The following is a 20,232-nucleotide window of genomic DNA, read 5'->3' as shown; positions in this document are numbered from 1 at the left end:
CAATTGCGAAAGTTGTATGCAGGTTAGACCCGCACCGCCGAAGGCAGTGCTAACGCCATGGAAGTGGCCGGAACACGTGTGGACGCGCCTACATGTAGACTTTTTAGGACCCTACAAAAATAAATTTTTTTTAGTCATAGTAGACGCGACTTCGAAATGGCTCGAAGTGTTCGAGGTAAGCGCATGTACGGCGACAATTGTCATTTTAAAAATGCAAGAACTTTTTGCACGTTTTGGAGTCCCTAAGGTTATTACTTCCGATGGAGCTAAGTGTTTCACAGGAACGGAATTCAGTACGTTTTGCGCCAACGGCGGCATTAAGCATTTGGTAGGGGCCCCGTTCCATCCACAAACGAACGGATCAGCCGAATCAGGGGTCAAATTAGTTAAACTTTTTTTTAAGAAAAATAAAACCACCAGTACTACACTATTGCAAAAATGTCTATTATTTTATCGCAATACACCGCACTCGGCCACACGCCAGACACCGGCGAAATTATTACTAGGTCGTAATATTCGAACACAATTCGATACCTTAATCCCGAGTACAAAGGACGTGGTTAGTGATCACCAGAATTCCCAAGTGAAACGTCACGGCAAACGGCAGCTCGAAATTAGGCAGGGAGACACAGTGGCCGTGCGTGATTACCGAAGGGGGGATAACAAGTGGTCAATGGGGACAGTATCAAACACCATGGGTAAACACGCGTTCGAGGTAGATACCGAGGCGGGCACGTGGAAGCGACACATAGACCAAACCATTAAAATACCAAATAGGGACCTGGGGGTACCCGAAGACGAAGGTCATGATAGTTCGTTCGAACCAAGGGAGGTACAAGATCAGGAGGTGGTCGAGGATGACGTAGACGGGGGAATTATGACTAGCTCGACTGGACATTCTCGCCCGGTTAGAGTCAGGAGATCGCCTGATCGCTATAAGTCGTTAGATTTTAGAAAATAAGACGATTATCGTTATTTTTTTGTTTAAATTAGTTATAAGCACGAGCCTTGTTATTCTTAGGTATATATTATGTGTAAATTACTATACAAAGAGATAGCATTGTTTTTAGTTGTATCTTTGTTCATTTTATTCGCACACCTTCTCAATCATGATTAAAATGTCTTATAAATAATTGTAAATAATTTGTAATTAAATGTAAGGGGAGAGGTGTTGTATATTGTTATACTGTATATTGTTATATTGTTATATTTATAATATGGTTATTCAGATAACACTAATTAATGTGTACGCAGTGGGGACTGTTCACGGCGTACGCTAATATTGAAAATAATTACTTGTCATTGCTGTTATAGCGTTTCATAATAAACGTCTTTTATTAATCCTAAAGTTGAGTTGTATTCTTCTACAGTTAAGTATACAACAATATGATGTAATTTAATTTATTATTTTGAAGAAATATCCGTCTTGTTTTGTAATTGCTTCAATTATAAATAATACTCATGTAAACATAAAATTCAAGACATAAGGAATTAAAATCTTTATTTATTAAATTATTGCATGTGAATATCGATTGACATATATTTTATTTATTTTATTGTGTACATTCGTTTGCTATCTAAATGTTTTACCTCTAATTTCACCTAATTCATTCAGTTTTAATATTTAAATTGCGCTTTCACGATTAACGTAACAATTCCATTTTTACAGTTTTTTTGCAGTATTAGTTAGACGTCAGTACCTTCTTTTTTTACTAATAATATGTATGGTTGTATTTGAACTTATGGCCCTACGTATATTAGATATTAAAGTTTTTATTATTATAATGCACCTCTTTATAAATTAATGAAAAATCAGGAAAATTATTTTGAAAGACAAGTGATTTTAAACCCTTTTCGGTGCCAATATGACAATTTGATCAAAATGTGTCAACATTTTTATAGTAATTTTTAAAAAAAATTTACACGCCGAAACTAAGTTCGGGGATTTTACAATTGTAGTGGCTTTAGTAGTTCTTTATCACCTTATAACATGTTTAATATACATGAAGCCGCTATTGAGGTACATTTATTAAGAGATAATCTATGCGCCTAAAACCGAATAGTAATTGCAGCAATTTGGTAGCGTCCAAATTTTGATCTTTATTCCAACTACCAAAATGTTATAACTACAGCTGATATTAGTTGTATATTTCTTTTAGTTATTCTAATAAATATTACATATTTAATTAATAGTAATTATTAATTACAACTATAATATTAAGTCGAAATCAGAAAAATATAGAACATGTATTCGCTATAACTTATTTAAAGTAGAGTTCTACTTTGCATGCTAGTTTGTTAAAACATATAAAGACAAATAACAAAAAAAAAAATCATTTCGAAAAACAATTTGATATCTGAGAAAATATTTTAACATTGCAAAAGAAACCTCCAATCGCACCTATGACTCATAGGCTATGAGACATTTGTTATTGAAATTTGGGTTTCAAATCGGAGGCTCAACGAAAAATGATGTTATATTAAATAAAAATGTATATTAATTTCATAAATACATTATTTTTACTGACTCCATAAGTGTTATATGAAACATTTGTAAGAACCGAATTAACTTCTCACCCGCACTTTTCTTTCTGTTCTAACTTTAAGTGAAACAATATAATGAATTTTTTTTCTACTACAAAAAGTCTTATTTTATTATCCATGGCGAACCAAAACATCAACTGTTTTGCTCTTGAAAATGTCTCCATTGTGCCCCTTATCTTATCCCTTATCCTATTCTCATAATAGACTACATCCTGTTCAACACAAATACTATTTTTTAAGTTCCTATATTGTATTATATTTTCTGGCAATTTTTTTTTTTCGTAGGCCAGCCACTTGTATATACTGTTATCACCTCACTCAACTTAACATAATTTTCAGTTTCTTTTGCTATTTCCTTAATGTTAGTATTCTTATATTCAATTGCATATATCATTTCCTCCAATCTTGCGCTCTGTCATCCTTATCACACATATAATTTCTTGACAGTAAATCTACTTGAAACATTAACTTGCTAGGCAAGTATTCTACACATAGATCATAAATTATAAGTTTAATTTTCATTTTCTGTAACCGCACTGAAATCACTTTATTAATTTTTTTTTAAATATTAAAACTAAAGGAGACTGATCTGTCAATATATTTTGTTTATGCCCAAATACATAATTGTGAAATACCTTTCAAGCATTTTAGGTACTAGGCATCTCCTTTTCAATCTGAGCATACCTTTGTTCAACTAATTTAAATTTCTTGATGAAAAGTTATATTCCCTTGTCGGAGGCAACATCCTAATCCCGATTGTGAACTATCACATTGTATTGTTATCCCTTTTCCTGGGTCAAAATTCACTAATACTTGAGAACTTGCAACTATTTGCTTGAGTTTGTCTAATACTTCAGTACGAGCTTCACTCCACAACCAATTAACATTGTTTTTTAATAAGTCTCTCAGAGGTGTAATTAACGTAGACATATTTATTATAAACTGTCACTAGTAGTTAAAAGCTCCTGAAAATCTCTGTAATTCCAGTTTGCATTTAGGTGATTTTAAAGACATTAACGCTTTAATTCTGTACTCATCTGGTTAGTTCCCCCACTGGCAAACCCCATATCAATATAATTAAACTCACCCTCTCGTTTTATCTAATCTGTGATTCAAGAGAGCCTTAAACATGAGGGGTCAAGGTTTAATCAATTTTCGGCATGCATTTTTAAAAAATCACATAAACGACTTCTCATTTTGTGCAACTCGCATAAGCAGACAGCCGTTTTGAATATAATAGGCGAAACATATTGGTGGACAAAAGATGTGGCTTTGAAAACATATTTTGGAATATTTAATGACCCTTCGAATTATTCATTAATAACAGCATTCGAGTTATAGTAATACTAATTGGATTCTATGTTGGGATTTATTAACAATTACGTTAATATTAGATACTAAGTGTAGTTTAATGACATTGGTTTTCCTAACTATAATCCCCGTATAAACTTGATTCTACATTTTTATCTTGGGTTAACAAACAGTAGAATTTGATAGATTTAATGTAGCTATTCTATTTGCTGCGATCGTTTGCACGAACTGTTTTGTAAGGTTTAGTATTTAGTATACAAACAAAATATTATACTCTGCTTGTTATTATGATTCAGAATTATGTAAATATGTTGTTCATAACGAAAAATGACTAATGTTGCTGTTGTTAACAAATTCGCATAACAAATTCTGCAAAATAAATCTAGATTTTATTGTTTCGGTCGGCAATATGTAAGCCATTCGATCAGTCGTAAAAAAACCATTGAAACAGTCAGTACAACTATCATTGCAAATATTTAAGTAAGTAATAAACGAAATTGTGTTCTTATATTTAATGGTTTTATTAAAACCATGTATTTTCAAAATATGTGTTTTGAACTAACTGAATAATATCACCAGCAATTGTTGAGTACTCATATTATTATTATTATTATAACTATTTAAGTACTTCAAAAAGAGTTATCCAAAAATTTTTTATCGATCATTCAAAATGTTTGGTACATAATTCTCAATTTAAAAAATTTTTTAGAAACATGCTTTCTAAAAAATAGTAAAAAAATTTACTAAAAAGTAAAAAAAATATTTAACTAAAAAGTAAAAAAAATATTTAACTACAAGAACAATTTACCAATTATTTGTAGCACATTTTATTTAAAATGTCAGTTACTTTGAAAATAACCAAAAATTAAATACAATTTTAAATAATGTTAAACGTCTTTAATTTTCGATTAAAAATAAAAGTGTGGGCCTAATCAATTAAGTTCCTAATAAATTTATTAGTTAACATTCCAGATAATGTTTTATATTGTAAGTTTTTTTGTAATTTAAATTTGGTTGAATATTAGTGTTGACACATTCATTTAATAATACTTTACTCAATAAATTTGGACTTTGTTGAATAAGGCCCTTGCTTTTTTTTTTTAGTCAAAAGCGAGTTAAAAAAAAGCATATTGTAAAAAGTTACAAAATTTATGTTTAAAAAGTTGCTATCAAAAAAACTAAGATTGAGGAGCTGAAAATGTATACATTTTTTGAAAATCGAGATCACATTTTTTGAAAAAAAAAATCAAATTATTAATTGAACTAAGATATTGAGTGGCCTATGATAAAATAATCACACTGTAGAAATATCGATGACCTATGCGGTTATATGCTATCGTCTATACAATGGTCTAGTGTAAACATTTATAGAAAATGTATAACGATACTATTTTCTTAACTGCGACACATTAATTAATGTAGAGGAATTTAATTTATTTATTAAGAGATCTGAAAATATCAACACAGTAATGAAAAATGTGTGAACTAGAATACATGACATACGTAGGTAAAAACCATTTGTTTAAATATTTTTATTGGTTTCCATACAAAATTTGTGTTTGATATAATATTTGTAACAATAAGGTAATATCATGCAAACAAATGTAAACGTTCAAACCGACAAATGATAAAACATAATACAATCCAAAAACGATTTGTTTTTCATAAAAAAAAACATATAAGTAAAATTTTAAAAATTGTAATTGTAAAATACTTTAGTTTTTTTAACGTGGAAATTCAAACAAATTTTGATGATAACACTGATAGCTTAATAGTCATTTGTCTTTTTTTCTACATTACTTCGAGTTCTTAGGCCAATAATTCCGTTTAATATGTTTTAATTTATATTATTACTTGCAGACAAAAATGAAATATATATATATCTTACTCTTCTGTGCTATTTCAAATGTTTTGGCAAATCATTCTTATGGTATGTAATTCGCTTTTACAAGTACTTACCCAAGGTACTTAGATAACGTTTAAAAAAAGCTTAACAAATTCAATATTCAATATTCAACTTTTTTACAGATACTGCAGGCTGGAGAAGGACGCTTCATGCTACAAGTCAGTACATTTATTGTTAACAAAATACTTTTTAAGTTTTAAGACTTACAGTTTTTATACATAATTTGTTACAGACCTACTCATTGAAATACATGATGAAAAAGGTAAGACATACTTAAAATTATACTATTTAGCAAAATATCTGGGGGGGCGACCGCCCACCTTCGCCCCCCCCTTGGCGCCGTCCCTGTTTGTTGAGGATACTAAGCTCAAATAATGCAACTTGTATTGAGAATATTTCTCAAAAGAGTCTTCCACACGAATAATATCATTATATTATAATTCAGTTTGTACAATATTAGTGATGATCTATAATAGATTTTATATAATAATTATGTAATAAAATTCCAACACGGTTTATCACTAGTTCAATGGGCCACTTTTAACTAAAAATGTACTTCTATTCAGAACACTTTTATACATATTATGTCTCATTAAAATTTCATGTGATTTTTTTAACGCAATCAATTATTTATTTATTTCAGGGACCCTTTGGAATAAAATAAAAGAAATTGTTGCACTTAATCTTCCCATGAGTAATTATTATTCTATAAGCAAACCGATTAAGTAATGAAACAATAATTGCAAAAACAATTTATCAATGCAAATTTATAAGTGATGGAAATATTAAATTTGAATCACTCAATTTTAATTCGTATATTTAACATTCTTATTATTATTAAATGTGTATTTTATACCTTGACTTTCTCCTTTAAATTTATAATTGAACATGAAATTAAGTCCAATATCGTTAAAAAATCAGTTTTTTGTAATCATAATTTCAGAGTCATTATCTCATATGTGTGCAGTATCTGGTAATAATTGAAAATATTTTCCTATATTTGTTTGTTGTTCACAATTATAAAATGTTATCGTTTTAATTTCAGACAATCCAATGGATGACTTAACATTAAACCGTAATTCATGTTTCATATTTATAGTATTTCATATTACACAAAGCTTTCAGATTAGTTTTTAAACTATGAGAAAAATCATAAGCACATTCATTTTGAAATTGACAAACAGACAATAGATAAATATAAAAATGTGTTTTTTTTTTTTAATTTTAGAGATCATATTGGAGAACCAACTGCGAAAAATAGTACACAAAGGCTCAGGTAGTTATAAAATTCAACATATTTTCACATACCTTTTATAATACTGATAGTGAAAATATCGGGTAATTAAAAAAAACCGTGTTTCACATAAAATTTTACTTAAAAAAGTTATAAAAAATATTTTTTATTCTTATGCGCTATACTTATTTTAGTTTGTAAGTACTAATTTTTCAAATTTATTGTTTAACCGACAGTATGAGTTTTAATTGAACGAATTTGACCAATTTCACCAACAATGAGTTACTTAACTCCGTTGTTGAATAAAATTACTGAATCTTAAACGGGATTGTGTGCAATAGAGTGATGTAAACCAAAAATCTTTACTAATATTTTTTTGTATAATCTAATATTTTCGGTGTACCCTCGTTAATTAATCTTAAAGTTTACACTGAATGAACAAGTGTACAATTTTAAATGAATGAAAATGAAAAATAAATAAAATAATGGAAAATTTGTAAAACCTTATCGGCCGCTCGACCATTAGTGTCTTTTTTATTAGATAATATTCTATCTACACGTTTTACGCATAGGACTCTAGTACTTTTTATTAATAAAATCACATTCTAGCGTGGATTGTTTGCGCATGGATGACTTTTTTAATAAAGGCTCAATCAATTTAATAATTAAAGTAATTTTTAAAAAAAAAATTATGTTGATTAACTGGCCTAAGTTATCTTTTTTTTAAAATTATTATTCTACTCAGATCTACTAAAATACTCATATTCAACAATCGAATAAATATTTATTGCATAATTTTATGTTTTTGTTCCAGACCAAACTTATATTGACGTTGCATTTCTTGGTAATTACCCTTTATCCGACAGTCGTAAATAGAGCTTAAATCTCGACGGTCATTCAAAATGTATTTTAAGTCAATCCAGGTTTCCGTAACGTAATGAGAGCAAACTGTTAAAATGAAAACGGTCAATTTACAAGTTTATAATTAACTAAACATAACATAACACAAATATTTGTTCAACAACTGTACGTTCATTTAAACGCTATATATTTTACTACTCAATAAACTTTACCCCAAACTGAAAGCAAAAAATTTGTACTTTTATTGAACTTTTAATTTTAAAACATTACATAATTTAACTTCTAAATTTAGATAGAAATGGGTATAGCTACCCATTTATATCTGACACACAAATATTAATCAATAAGAATATTTAGTCTTTTTATTTTTTTTAGTTATTTTAATAAAAAACAATATAAGCTAGCAGAATGGCTTGTATTCACTAGTCGAAACTTTGTCCGATATTTATTTCAATTGGCATTTTTATTGTAAGCGAAAAACTATACCAGTAATTGTAGTTGCTGCACATCTTTTTACTATAATAAAGTACCTATCACAAAACGTTTTTGACATTTATAATTGCAACACACGTACACGTATAATTCCAATAAAAACATCTTTTAACGATTTGTGTGTTTGTTAAAATATGTTCGTTTTTCGAATAATGTAATTTGTAATTTTTTAATTTCACCGTGTTTACTGAGGTTACCAAATTGTCATAATAAAAACACTTAAAAAAATTATTTATACTTTGTTTAACACATTTATTGAATTTTCAGGTAATCATGACTTGACTGTTTTTGATCGTGGAGTTGATCGAAGAATGTTGTTTAAAAAAACTTTATCAAAGTTATTGACCGATATTGATGAAAGTAAATAATAATCTAATACAAAAACTAGTGGTTACACGGAAAAAATTCATATTCGGATAATATATATAAATTTGTTTTTCTCCCTTCTTTAAATTTCCATTTTGTGACTCAATACACTTTTTCTCTAGGGTGAGGATATAAGGATTAGCCCTAATTTAAGTTTGTCCAAATATGTATTTGTTTGTCCGTGCAGCAAGCCAAATTTAGCTTACTTTTGAAAACTTTTTCTTTAGAACCAAGGGACCACAACATGATTTTTGAACACGTATGTCAAATGTTGGGTTTGTTCACGAGTACAAAATTCCCAGTAGAGTACATAACACAGGCTGATGTTGTACACGGTGTTTGTGTCTTACGTCACGGACTGACAGTCAAACAGTCTTTCAAAATCTTTGAGAGCCATATACATTTTGTAAACAACGAAAACGACAAAGGGGAACGCATAAGTACATATTTAAATGAGGGAATTGACTGGCGTTTATAGTTTAACATAACCTATTCTCTCAGGCATGGCTTATTCTAAGGATTTTTTTCAACTGCGCATGTTATTATGGAACCGAACCTGCATCACCCTAACCTAACTTGGCTTAATAAGAGCGTTTGCACTAAATAATTTAAATTTTAACTTCTAATTATAGTATAGTTTATGTTTCACTTGTATCTAATTCTGCCTACTAATATAAATAACAATAATAAATAATATAAACATAGGATTAAAAATGTCCTTTTTTATTAAAATTTTACTTTTTTCTTGTTTAAAATAATATTTTTTTTTGTATTTAACACACAGGTACAAAAACATAATAGTATTTTTATTTTAAAATTGTCTTCTTTTTTTTGAAGTTTCACCATGTTCTTGTTCAGAATTTCTTTTTGACCCTTCCTCAAATATACCATGACACCATTCTTGTTCCTTAGCTTTTGGTGTATCCTTAACGCGACGTTCATTTTGTTTTAACCATATCTGTACTGCTTGTCTTGGATCCCAATTTTGTAGAGGTGGCATGTTAAAATGAATAAATAGATATTCATTTTCAGTTTCTACGTGCAAACTTTGACGATTTATTGATTTAAGAATATTACTTTTACTGATTAAACGTTCAACGTCAGCACGCACTGTGAGGTTTGTCAGCTATAATACGAGAAAGTAAAATATTTAGATTTTTGTACGCATCAGATCCAGATAAATGCTGAACAAGTTTAGACAAAGACATCTGGCGTAGGTCCTCTATTTTATCATGTTCCAGAATGTCTGTATTTTCCATTCCTAGGCCGGCTAAATCTAAATCATGACCCAAAACGTTGAATGCATTTTTTATGTTAGCATTTGGATTTAAATTAGCCGCTAGTTTAATTGTATTCACAAAATGTTCATCGTTATTTCATAACATATAGCTTGTACGGATCTGTTTTCAGTGACATATAATTTATGTCTACTATTTCTTTTTTCTTGTGTATCTATTAATTTAATACTCTTCAGTGTTTTACCATCAGTACTGTTAAGTTTGTCTTCAAGTCCATCTATCCATCCTCCAACTATACTAATTGAACGAAAACTCGGAAATACCCGACAACTTAAACACTAAATGGGAAACCACTGTAGAACTTATATCTTTCCATGCCAAATTTGATCTATGCACTGCACACTAAATTTTTATTAACGGCACGTTAAATTTATTTGTCTTATCTCTCCATTTACTTTCAAGTAATGTCCACAATAATCTCTTGTTACCAATATTCACAGCAGCACCATCCCTAACAACCGATGATATGTTTTTAAAATTACTTCAGTTACCTCTTGACCAACGGTATTTTTACAAGCTGTTTCAATAGCGTCTAAAATTCCCTCTGCACTTATTTGTTTGACTTGCCCAGCTCCCAAAAAGTATTGCTCTGCTACTCCTATTAATGACACGGTTTTTAATATAACATACATTTTATCCACCTGCGATCGATCCACCGACCCATCACACCGCAATGACATAGATAATGTATCCGAAATTAAGTATTCTGAAAAAGTTGTTTTATAACTTTTCATAATACATTGAAGAAATTCTTTATGTGATGTAGGAGTTAAATATTAAAAATCATAAGTATTATTTTTATTGTATTCAATAAAATTAAATTGATTAGCAATTTGACTTGTAACTACTCTTATAGGATATGGGTATGCACTTAAGGTAAATTTTTTTGGATCTCCATATGCATGTATCATTAAGGAACCAATCATATTTCCAAGTTTTTCATTGTACTTTAAAATTGCACGACTTATTAGAGTATATTGCTTTGAATTGGGTTATGATAATGTAGAAAGGCGAAGCATTTTCAGACTAGCTGTATGATAGGATTTCGTTAAATGATTATCAACTATTTCTTGTCTAAGCAAAGCACCAAGATCCTGAGTTATTTTTGGAAGTTGTGACTTTTCTGAATATATTTTTACTGTGTCAGGATATTTATCACAAGAAATACATTTTATATCATGTTTTCCATTTCTATGCACACGATGAATTATTTTAGAAGTACTGATCATGTCCGATGTGTTATATGAGATAGAGATAGTAGCCGATGGCACGGACGTAGGAACAGTAACCGAAATAATAGTCGAAGTTTGAGGAACAGCAGTTGTAGTGCAAGAGGGAATTACTGTTGTGGTATTGGTTACAGAAGACTGACCAGTGAACCCTACTTTAGCAAACAATAACCATTTGGTTAATGAGTCATTCGTATTTTTTTTTTCATTATCTAAGAAAAAAAATAGATTTTAAAAATAATTAATCCATTAACAGAAAATACACCATGTTTTAAGATTTGATATTTATGTAATACTACAAATTTCTATTAAGTTTTAACTTTTTAGTATTATGCTGTATTATGTTATGCATAGTATTATACTTACTTTCACGGTTCTCAGGTTTATTTCAATAAATAATAAAGTACTTCTGTTTTTATATTTAAATACTTTTTGCGTGCCACACTAATATAAAAAATTGTCAAATAATTTAATGTACCTACTGCATGATAAAAATTCTTTGCTCAAAATAGCTGGCAAGTAAAGTAGTAAAGTTGCATAGTAGCTGGCAAAATTAATGTCGTTATAATTCATGGTGCCTTCATCTAATAATGAGAATTCATACCTTTTAATTAGCAAAATGCATTGGTAAGTTATTAATATATAAAGAATTTAAATTAGAGCCACTTCAGTACACTCAATTTTGTTACCAACGACAACGGGGGTCACTTTTTTAGTTACCGTATAATTCGTACAGGTAGTCGGCATTCGAACTACAGCTTGACGTCCGAAAATAGTAGTAGATAAGGTGAAGGTACGTTATGTAGCTGTACCTCTCTTATTTCACATATTACAATGATTACTGATTAGTAAACACTAAACATTCTACTATTTTATTCACTGTACACAATATTATGATAACACATGCATTGTCGTTAACGGTTAACCTTAAAAGTTAAAATACTCAATAATATCTGCTTACTTTAGTGACTAGTTTGTACACACGATGATGCAAATAAAAAAAAAATATCATTATTTTACACTACTCCCCCCCTCCACCCCAAAGTACCAACTAGAATAAATTTGTGATTTATAGAGTTGCTATTCGAAGTAATTGATCCAGTATTAAAAAAGCTACAGTGTATACATATAAAAAAAACACATCAGAGTAAAACCAACACCTTCGCCGCTATGCTTTGAAGCTAAAACATTTTTCTGGATTTTATAAATAAGGCTTCAAAAGTGGTCAAATTATATGTTTTTGGGGTCGGTGATTATGAATTTAATATCAATTTTCATATTTACTCAGAAACAAAAAAAAATTGAATAGTCAAAAGTGGTACTTGAGCACAAAACCTAATAGTATCATTCTGCATAGATCTACTGTTAACGCGTTATCGTTGTTGTTGGTTGGCATTTTTCTCCCTGCTTGTTCCGTTGTTGTGTCCGTCCTCTGTAAATTAAAATTAATCTAACCTGTATTGTTGTTGCTCTTATTATTTTAATTACCCAGCTGCCACGCCACATACCTGAATTGTGTCTATTCATTTCGCTTGGCTGTATGCAAAGTTTGCTGTTTGTATAACCATTCAATTACAAGAACGAGTTCGCCTCCGTCAGTAGTTTTTAAGTTAATTTTAGTTTAGTTTGAAGATTTTTCTTTTAGCCATTGCACAAAACGGAACCCACCATAAGAACCCCCTTGTATATAAACTCTATTTTCTGTTGTCCATTGTAAATATAAACTGATTCATTCCGTAAAAGTCTGCGTCGATCCCGTGTTACTATCGTCCAATTCTCTTACCGTTATGCCATCTGAACAGCTACTTATGATAGTGTGCGTTAGGTTGCTACCGAAAACTAATTAGGCGTAACAACTCAGTACTGCTTCCTTTTTCTTCTCGTGCCGAAAGACTTTGGCTGGTCCTTCGATACATTTTTTTTTGTTGTTGTAACATACATCTACATAAAATTGTTTTTACGATTTGATACATTTTTTATAAGATTTTAGGTGTTTTTGTTAAAATATATGCAGTCTGCGAAAATTATGTTTTTATTATAGTTCGAAAATGGGATAAGTACAACTAGTATCTATGTTTTTTTACATTTTTAAAATATCAACTACTTGCTGCATTATTTTACTCCTAATTCAAATGGAAAATTAAACTTTACCAAGACAAAGTTTGTTTATTTTATTTTATTTTACTACATGTAACCATTTTTAATATTAATTACGTAGACATTTATTTGTTTTTTTGAATATTGTATATGATAAAGTTTTGAATTTAAAATCAATATTGTTGGGTTAAATAAACTATAAGCGCTTTTATGTGGTTATAAATAATAATAATAACTTCTATCGGTCAAATAATAATTCTGAAAAAAAATGTTTTATAAGATAATATTACTCGACACAAAATGTTGAGTTTAATTAACACTGATTATATCCTTCTTCAAAGATTTCAAGAAGAAATTTTTTGTCAATATCTATGGCATATTAATTGCCATTATCATCACCATCTTTATTGATTGTTTATTACTTCTACATCAGGGAAATATATTTTAATGTTTATGGCATATGGATACAAAATACCCAAATCTTCAGTAGCCGGGGCATAAATGTCAAATATCAAAAACATGTTTACAAAATTTTCTCTATTACTAATAGGAAAAAGTTTTTGTGTACGAAATCATAACGTTTATTAGTTTCCATCGTACATTGTGCAGCAATATAAAATTTAGTCACAATTAGGGAATTTATAAACACAATTAACAATACATCAATGTATTAACAAAACGACACAGGACGTAATAAGTAGGGAACCGTGTGATGAAAATTAGAAATTCAAACGCTACATTTTTTTTTTTAATTTTGTCTACAGATCTATGAAATTAAAAACATACGTTCACATTTAAAAAAATAAATGAGATACTTGTTTTACATATGAGAGTTAAAGATAAAAATATTTTAAATATTGAAAAATTTAATAATTTATGTACCTAAAAGTTAAGGAAAAAAATTAATTCTCAAAATATTAATATCTTCCTAACTGAATCTCCATGATAAGATATATGTATTTAAAAAAAAAAAAAATGACAACGTTCTTAAGCAATTTACCGTTACAGAAACAGAAAACAACGTAAGTTCTTCGAAACACCTATCGGAACTACCGACTTAAATTAAGTTGATAATTACTAAACTTTCTGTTATCCATAATAACAAACTTAACTGTGATGATTTTTTTTTTTTTTTGAAGAGTCTTCATAATGCAGTTTACAAATATCTAAAGTCTTTAGGCGACAACCCAATCGTTTGAGCAGTCCATTTTATTGTGTTTTTTTATTAATTAAGTTGTTAATATAAAAAAAAAACAAATTAAATAAAAAATTCTATAATTGTGTAAATGATTTGAGTACAGATCTACGTTTTTTGATGTATTGAATATGACTAAAAAAATAATTGCGACGCGTCACGACAGTTGCCTACACAAATATATGCACTTATTCGATTGTAAACGACCATTTTAGAATTGTTATTTACGTTTTACTTTATTAAGTATATAATAATTTTTATAGTTACAAATAAATTTATACTGTGTTGTTACTAATTGTAACTGAACGTAGAGTATAATTGATAATAGGAAAAAGTGATAGAGACCATAATGCTGTAATGACAAATATAATATTGTGGCGGGCCCACCACATAAAAGCACTGTGGCGGATGCATGACTACGAGGCGCCACAGCTCGCGCAACCCAGCTGTCGGCATGGATACCGCCTCAGCACGTGGTCAGACCGCCAGATCCCGGCAGTTGTAGAATAACTATCGCATGTGATCGTATTCGACCAAAGCGCACATAGTTACTGCTTTTTACAATATTTCTATCCCCTATTTTTTAATTCTACATTCACCCTGTGTTACATCATAGGTAAATTATTTTACTGAAAATCTTGCACACAACTTGTAAAGTAATCGTTATAAATAGTTATTTAAATACATGCAGAATCCTTATAAGTTTAGTCATTAATATCATATGCATTCAACTTGCGTTATACATTTTATTTCAACCTTATGTTTACACAAATCGTTAATGATTTATTGTCTTACATTATATTATACAATATTTTTCAACTATTTCTATAATTTTAGTATTTATCTTATCAAAAACAAGTTGCTTTTCACAAAAACTGCTGCAATATATATTAATGACAAACAACTATAGGTATCATACATTATTAAGTTTTAACATTATACATTACATAAACTACTATTACAGAATTATTATAATTTTTTATCGTAAACAAGTTGGTTTTAAAAGTGTTTTGTTACGTTATTTGTGTACTAAAATGTTTGAACTATTTATTTTCTTGCACTGTAGAACCATGTATCACAGTATAAGACTCAGAATACAAAAAAAAAAAAAATGAAAATATAAATTATCACATCTCCAAATTAAATTATAAAAATAATTATAATTTGTGTTTTGTACATTATTTTTGCAAACACAACATTTAATCTGAAACTGCCTTTTAAGTGTAATACGTAAAATAATAACAATAAGGCATTTTCGATAAAAAAAAAATAAGAAATAAAACTATACAAACTGTAATTGTAATATACGAAGATTCATATACTATTCAACGTTTGTGATACCTATAGGAACTTACCATTTGTCAACAGTCGCTGTGAAAAACCGCTTGGTTTTGAAAAAAATAAACAATAATACAATATTAGATTTCAATTTACACGATAAATGATTTTACAAAAACTCCTTGTAATTATAAAACATTTTTGATTAAAAATTGACAATTTTTTTGTTTTTACCCTCTCTTAACTTGGTTTTTTGTATAACAACTTTTGAAACATAACTGGTAACAAATACATTTCATTAACTTTTTTAACTAAGAATAATGTACTTAAAATGTTGACTGGTTGATAACCAGTTTTGGATAACTATTTTTAAAGTTACGGAAGTCTTAAGTTCAGGGCAGGAGGAAAGGTGGAGTGCAGTATTATTCGTATCTGCGTGCAATTCCCACCCGCACTTCCATTCCAGTTCTAACTTTTATACTCTTATAACTTTAAGTGAAACAATATAAAGAATTTATTTTATGGATATGGTTATTGTCATTAGGCTCACATTTTTATGGGCTGATATTTTAAACGTTTTATCCTCTTTATTTTTAAGTTTATCTTCTTTCAAGTCTATCTATATAGTAGTCAAAAGTACAAAATAACAAAGCTAAACACCATAGTTCCAATTATATTCGCTGTGGCTGTTTATATCAAGTGTTCGACGATCAAGTAGACAATTAATGAAGTTTTTGAAGTGAAGAACATTACTATTAGCTATTTAATAACAGCTATAATTTAATTTTAAATACTTAAACCTAATTTGAGTCTAAGGCATTGCATAAGATTTAGGTTGTTTATCCTTAAGTGTTATAAAGCGTTTGATAGACATCGTAGCCAATTGTAGAGTTTCTTTATGATTTTTTCCTTTTTTTGACTCTTTTAGAGTTAAAATTATGTAAATTATGTCCTTAAATCGTTAAAAATTATAATTATACGATTCTTAGAGGATTTGTGATTTATTTACATCGCAACAGTGGTTGTAAAAACATGTTAACATTGCTAACAACATGTTTTTATGTTGAAAAATAACCTTGAAATTCAAAACCATACAAATTGTAGGAAAATATTGTATAAGGTTTTAAAAAAGTATTGCTAGAGTTTTTGCACAAAAAAAAAACATAATATCTAAAAATGCCTATAATGCGTGTGATACATCACGGTATTTGCTAATATTATTGATACAACAAGATTCTACCATGCGAGAAATAAAATAGGTCAAACATTTAAAGCCAAAACAACTGTAAACACAATATGTTAAGAAAAACAACTGGTTTTCGATAAAAAAAATAAGAAAGAAATCTATACAAATTGTTTTTGTAAAATACGAAGATTTATTTATTATTCAAACTTTGTGATACCTATAGGGCCTTACCATTTGTTTACATTACAACAGTTGCTGTGAAAAACAGCTCGGTTTTGAAACAAAATATCGGACTACATTTTACACGATAAATGATTTTACAAATCTACTTGTAATAAGTTTAATAATTATAAAACATTTCTGATTTAGGAAAACGCAATACATTAACTGTGTGTTAATTTTAAAAAAAAGGTACTCGCCCCGGTTATTATAACAATAACTTTCTACAATTCATTCAAACACAAGCGTCAAAAAAAAATTTGTTACAAAAAAATAACTCATGTTTTCAATTGTTTACACTGCCTCAATCAAAGCAGATAACAATTTACCTTCAATTTGAAAAATAACTACAATAAATAAACTATACATATTTTTTTGGAAAATTTGATAATTCTTACTATTGTAAAACATAAGAGATTATAATACAAAGCAAGTAAAAAAATGCTATGGTTTGTCTAACTCTAGAGCTAGTACGGCTAATTTAAAATACGTATTAATTGAAATTTAAAATTTGAAATACAAAATATTAAAAATATTTTGTTTTATTATTTGTGTAACTAAATGTTGATACCATTTATTGTCTCGCATCTTAGAACACCGATGTTTTAAATTTTCATTTACTACTTATTATAAAAAACGAACATAATGCTATCACATTTTTTTAGGCATCTTGAAATAATAAACAAAAAATTACAAATATGTATTTCCTCAAACAGTGATTTAATATTAGTAGGACCCGTTTATTATAAGTGTTATGCGCTGTAGCCACTAATCATAGTAATATTGTCCATAAAAAACCAAAACAAATAATCCAAAATATCACAACTCCCAATTGTAATATTTAAATTCAATTCTAATTTATATTTTGCCCATTAGTGGATACAACTATACAAGTGATGGGAACTGTTCGAGTATCAATAATTATTTTAAAAATTATTTTTTTCTTTTAGTAGAACAACTTTGTATAAAACATAATTTTTATTTTCTTTGTTACTCTAAAATATTTTCTAACTTGTATAATATTATTTTATGCGAAAGCCTAAATTAATTTAACGAGTACGGTTATTATGGATTTTTCTTTCACAGTTATGGTGTATGATAATATAGCTGTTGTATTGTAGAAAAGCATCAATCATCCTGACACGGTTCTAAAATAGGTATTACACAATGTGACAAATTATAGTGTGCTTGAGTATTTTATATATCAAGCCATGGATGTAGTGTCATCCATGCGCAATTTAACTATCAATTAAAAACCATTAATAATTGTATTTTTTAACTATTCTATATTATAACTTTATAACTATACTATTATAGTATTTTCCCGAAAGTTGAAATAATATTATATTGTTGTATATTGTTATACTGTATATTGTTATATTGTTATATTTATAATATGGTTATTCAGATAACACTAATTAATGTGTACGCAGTGGGGACTGTTCACGGCGTACGCTAATATTGAAAATAATTACTTGTCATTGCTGTTATAGCGTTTCATAATAAACGTCTTTTATTAATCCTAAAGTTGAGTTGTATTCTTCTACAGTTAAGTATACAACAAATTGGCGACGAAGATTTAAAATTTTTTTTTTGTTCTTTGCTAGTATATAACATATTTTATATACATATTGTTAGTAAAAAATATTTAAAAAAAAAAAAAAACCGAACTCGTTTAACATGACACAATCATCACGCAACGACGGAGCATCATCGGCGTCAGTAAGGACCATCTACTCGCAAGTCATCGGCACTCCGGGAATTTTCGATCAAGAGACGAATGTAAAGATATATTTCGCTCGGCTATAGAACTTTTTCGCCGCCAACGGCATCACGGAGGAGAGTAAGAAGAGGGCAATTTTGCTATCCTCGATTTCGGAGGAAGTGCATAAAATTCTGTTCAGTCTGTGTTTGCCCGAGGACCCCGACGGTAAGACTTTTGAGTCGTTATCGGTCATACTGCAAAATCACTATAAGGCAAAAAAATCGTATTTTGCCGCCCGCCACCAGTTTTACCTAGCTCGTAAATACCACGATGAAAGTGTGGTCCAGTGGGGCGCTCGCGTACGCGAACTTGCGTCTAAATGCGGTTTTGGGTCAGAGCTGGAGGTAGTAGTGCGGGACGTATTCGTTGTTGGAATGGGATCCGGCAAGATCCAGGATCGATTACTGGAAGAGGATGCGTCAGTAGCATCAACCACGCTGGTTAAGCTGATGGAGGTGGCGACCACGAAGGATGCAAACATCAACGCGAGTAAAGAGTGGTCAAGGGAAACGACCAGTGCGCTCCACTTCACCAAACAGAAAGGGAGTCAAGTATACACGACACCGAAGCGAAATGGAGTTAAGCGGTCACGTGGACTTCACCAGAATGCGGCCACGAGTAACCAAGCCAACGGGAAAGGGAAGTGCCAAGTATGCGGCCGTTCCAACCACGACACCGGATCATGCAGGTTTAAAAATTATTCTTGTAATGGGTGCGGGGTAGTAGGTCATTTGGCCCCTATGTGCAAAGCTAGGGGTACACAAAATAAAGGTACTAAGTATAAGGCGCAAAATAAGTTTTTAACGGTAAAGGAGCGGTCAGGCGATCACGATTCTTGCGTAGATTTAATCGATTCTTTTTTTGCACTTAATGATATTTCCCACGATAAGCTTAAAGTAGCCCCGTATCGAATTAATTTAGCTGTCGAAGGTAAACCTATAACCTTTGAAATTGATACCGGTTCTGTGCACAGTATTATTTCCGAATCGATGTTTAAATCATTAATAGATCCAAAGGTTATTGTCACTAACGACGTCGAGTTGTCAGATTACGTCGGCAATAGAATCACACCGATAGGTAAAGTCGCGCTCACCGTCACGTATAACAATAAAACAGCCGACATATGGGTGTATATTGTTCAAAACGGGGGACCACCGTTACTCGGTAGAAATGATTTATCAACGCTCGGTATTAATAACGTGTTAAACTTAAAGTGTAATTTTACCGGCGCAGAGGATAGCGTTGAAACGG

At 29.8% G+C, this 20,232-nt stretch overlaps 1 protein-coding gene across 13 annotated transcripts in view; it reads left to right on the top strand.

Annotated features, from left to right (window-relative positions):
- LOC126835234 (uncharacterized) overlaps nucleotides 1-20,232 on the top strand; it is a 50,891-nt gene that overhangs the window by 18,151 nt on the left and 12,508 nt on the right. Inside the window, exons 1-4 of one of the 13 annotated variants that reach the window (XM_050567677.1) lie at nucleotides 4,290-4,335; nucleotides 5,301-5,358; nucleotides 5,716-5,785; nucleotides 5,884-5,919. The exons of 1 other annotated variant lie outside the window; for it this stretch is intronic. In XM_050567677.1, the coding sequence (XP_050423634.1) occupies nucleotides 5,332-5,358; nucleotides 5,716-5,785; nucleotides 5,884-5,919 (133 nt within the window). In that variant the 5' untranslated portion in view covers nucleotides 4,290-4,335; nucleotides 5,301-5,331. Of the gene's footprint in view, nucleotides 1-4,219; nucleotides 4,336-5,300; nucleotides 5,363-5,715; nucleotides 5,786-5,883; nucleotides 5,920-7,809; nucleotides 7,840-8,615; nucleotides 8,709-8,941; nucleotides 9,494-20,232 lie in introns of those variants that run through there. 11 more of the 13 variants (XM_050567687.1, XM_050567688.1, XM_050567679.1 and 8 more) reach the window with 11 other exon arrangements.

Source organism: Adelges cooleyi, unplaced genomic scaffold (assembly GCF_023614345.1).
Source record: "Adelges cooleyi isolate 19-005CV unplaced genomic scaffold, UGA_ACOO_1.1 ACOO_flye_CR_arks_rails_tigmint_CR_PRNA_23, whole genome shotgun sequence".
NCBI classification, from domain to species: domain Eukaryota; kingdom Metazoa; phylum Arthropoda; class Insecta; order Hemiptera; family Adelgidae; genus Adelges; species Adelges cooleyi.
Note: the sequence above shows the minus strand (reverse complement) of the source record. Positions and strands in the feature narration are given on the sequence as shown.